Source organism: Sphaeroforma arctica (genome assembly GCF_001186125.1).
Source record: "Sphaeroforma arctica JP610 unplaced genomic scaffold supercont1.490, whole genome shotgun sequence".
Taxonomy (NCBI): domain Eukaryota; class Ichthyosporea; order Ichthyophonida; genus Sphaeroforma; species Sphaeroforma arctica.
The window spans coordinates 51956-55263 of NW_014040068.1; the positions used below are offsets into that span (position 1 = coordinate 51956).

Here is a 3308-nt window from a genome sequence, read left to right on the forward strand (position 1 = left end):
ATGTGGTCTCCAGAAACAGAGGAGAACTCTGAGTACAAGAACACAGGTGAGGGGTGACCTACAGCACACTACATTAGTTAGTGCATTGTATTGTTATTAACTCTGGTGAGGGGTGACCTACAGCACACTATATTGGTTAATTTATTATATTGTTGTTAACTCTGGTGAGGGGTGACCTACAACACACTACATTAGTTAATTTATTATATTGTTGTTAACTCTGGTGAGGGGTGACCTACAACACTACATTAGTTAGTGCATTGTATTGTTGTTAACTCTGGAGGGGTGACCTACAACACACTACGTTACTTAATTCATTATATTGCTGATAACTGGTGAGGGGTGACCTAAAACACACTACATTAGTTAGTGCATTGCATTGTTGTTAACTCTGGTGAGGGGTGACCTACAACACACTATATGAGTCAGTGCATTGTATTGTTGTTAACTCTGGTGAGGGGTGACCTACAACACACTAAATTAGTTAGTGTATTGTATTGGTGTTAACTCGGAGTACAAAAACACAGGTGAGGGGTGTCCTACAATACACTACATTAGTTAGTACATTGTATTGTTTTTGTTTGTGAGACTCGAAGACAAATCATTGGTTGCATAGGCGAACAACCGTTATAGCTGTTGCGTTGGATTCTTGTATAAATTCGTACACAAGTTTGGCCGGAGTATCCTTGAGCACACATACACAGCGCATCAGATTTCTGTCGTGGGTCGAATACGACCATAAGTAGGTAGCGTGTACAGACGCCCATAGTTGGGATAGCGGGTGTTGCAGGGCTTGTCAAGCACGAACCCATTCATTCGTGCCACGGGGCGAGAGTATCACTATGTACCAACACAGGCCTGACTCTATACATGCTGACTAGGTGCTGACTGGGTAGGCCAGGATATCTATCAATAGCACAGGACAACACTTACTTCTTCATTGCAATGGCACATCAGGAATGGGTCGCGGAGGCCCTTTCCATGTAACACAGGACACGCTTAGATATATTGACACACCCACTGGAATTGCTTATTATAGCTGAAGCTACTACTGCATGCATCCGTGTATTGTATCTGCACCCTAATCACTGCATATACCACTGCGTCATGCGCGTGCCTCTCTGGCATTGCACACGAACACTCAGAAGCAACCACACTCACTAGCATGACTTGTTCCCGTGTGTCACAGATGACAAACGGAGCGTGGCTGTGATTCTGCGAGAGCTCTTTGCCAAACTGACACAGACTGAGACCAAGTGGGTGGTCCGCATCATCCTGCAGGTGTGGTCGTGGTTTAGAGTTTTAGGGGGGGTTTTTTAGGGGTTCGACGCGCGTGGTCGTGCGGTGCCTGTCTGCTAAGCATAACCCGTTGCCATAGCAACCACACTGTCTACTGTCTACTGACGCCCTCCCCTCCGTCCGCCGACTAGGACCTCCGCTTAGGCCGAGTGGAGGACTGGCTGGTCCTGAACGCGTACAACCCCTTCTTCAACTACATCTACCGCAGCAACAAGAGTCTCACGTTTGCGTCGCAGAAGGTGTGTCCCACGCCCATCCGTATGCGCTGTGCATTGCATGTACGCACACGCCTTAGGCCATCCGGCGCACACGTACACGACTGGTCAACGGACATACACATACAGCGGCGATGATCCAAATGAAACACCTCAGCACAATCCAGCTCACCTGTCTATGAGGTGTTACCTTTTTGGATGACGATTCGTCTTTCGTTGCGGTGATGTGTTATCTTTGTGGATGGTGCTGATGTCTATCATAAATTATTTGGTTACGATTCGTCTTCCATTGCTGTGATGTGTTACCTTTGTGGATGACGATTCGTCTTTCGTTGCTGTGATGTGATATCTTTGTGGATGGTGCTGATGACAATCATAAGCTATTTAGCTACGATTCGTCTTCCATTGCTTTTATGTGTTACCTTTGTGGATGACGGTTCGTCTTCCATTGCTGTATTACGATTCGTCTTTCGTTGCTGTGATGTGATATCTTTGTAGACGGTGCTGATGTCTATCCTAAACGATTTAGTTACGATTCGTCTTCCATTGCTGTGATGTGTTATCTTTGTGGATGGTGCTGGTGACAATCATCTCAATGATCTGCGGCAGTTCCCTCTCATAGCAACTCTTCAATCACAATCTGTCGTTCCTTCTTTCTTTTCATGTGTTGCTCTTTGTGGCTTGGGTTAAATAACAAACGCTTTAATGATATCTATCAGATCGTTCCACAGTTACTGTCTCTCTAATTGGGCCATGCCATTGAGCATGGGGTGCGTGACATACAGAACTATGATACACAACCGCTCAGCTCAACTCAGATTACGCTCCTGCTCGCCTACATACACCACCATACCTGCTAGAGTACCACTCTATTCGCATACAGGCATACATATATCTGACAACTATTTGCATACAGACATCCATATATCTTGCAACTATTCGCATACAGACATCCATATATCTTACAATTATTCGTAAACAGACATCCATACATCTTACAACTATTCGTCAACAGACATCGATATATCTTACAATTTTTCGTAAACGAGACATACATATATCTTACAACTATTCGCATACAGACATCCATATATCTTACAACTATTCGCATACAGACATCCATATATCTTACAACTATTCGTAAACAAACATACATATACCTAACAACTATTTGTAAACCGACATCCATATATCTCACTTCTATAGTTTGGTCCCGTGACACACTGAGCCATGAAGAGCGATCACCACCTGTGCAGGTCCACATGCCATTCCCATACGCATTCCCCACATGACCTGTGCTGTGTTCCCCAGTCTCTCGCTAAACAGCTACGCCTGTGCAGAATGCGTTCTCATACCATCCGCCCCTCTCCTTCCCTCTACCGTATTCACTTGTGCCTGTGCTTTTGCTTGTGCCTGTGCTTGTGCTGGTGCTTGTACCTGTGCTTGTGATTGGGGCGGGGATTCGCCAGCTCTATGACATGCAGCAACGAGCGAAGGACTTGCACAACCCAAAGGTATCGCTGGACTGGAGCCTCGTGTCGAGCATGGGATTAGTCACTCTGCACATGCCCATGGCACCAATGGGTTGCGCTAAAGGTATGTGCTTGGTCGCTACATGCTTTGTATATACATGCTTGGTAGGTACATGCTTGGTAGGTTTCCTTCACCCCAAAACTAACCCCTCTTACACCCAAGTCATCAAGCATGACTCACTACTGCATATGAGTCAACAACATGACTCACTACTACACGTATATATATATATATATTATACATATATATATATGTCTATAT

General features: G+C 45.1%; 1 protein-coding gene across 1 annotated transcript in view; it reads left to right on the forward strand.

Annotated features, from left to right (window-relative positions):
• Positions 1-3308, forward strand: part of SARC_06705 (hypothetical protein) — a gene marked incomplete at both ends in the record, with an annotated part of 15358 nt that continues 12050 nt past the window's right edge. The window contains 4 exons of the mRNA XM_014299383.1: positions 1-46; positions 1190-1281; positions 1431-1538; positions 2984-3110. Coding sequence (XP_014154858.1) covers positions 1-46; positions 1190-1281; positions 1431-1538; positions 2984-3110 — 373 coding nt within the window. The remainder of the gene's footprint in view (positions 47-1189; positions 1282-1430; positions 1539-2983; positions 3111-3308) is intronic.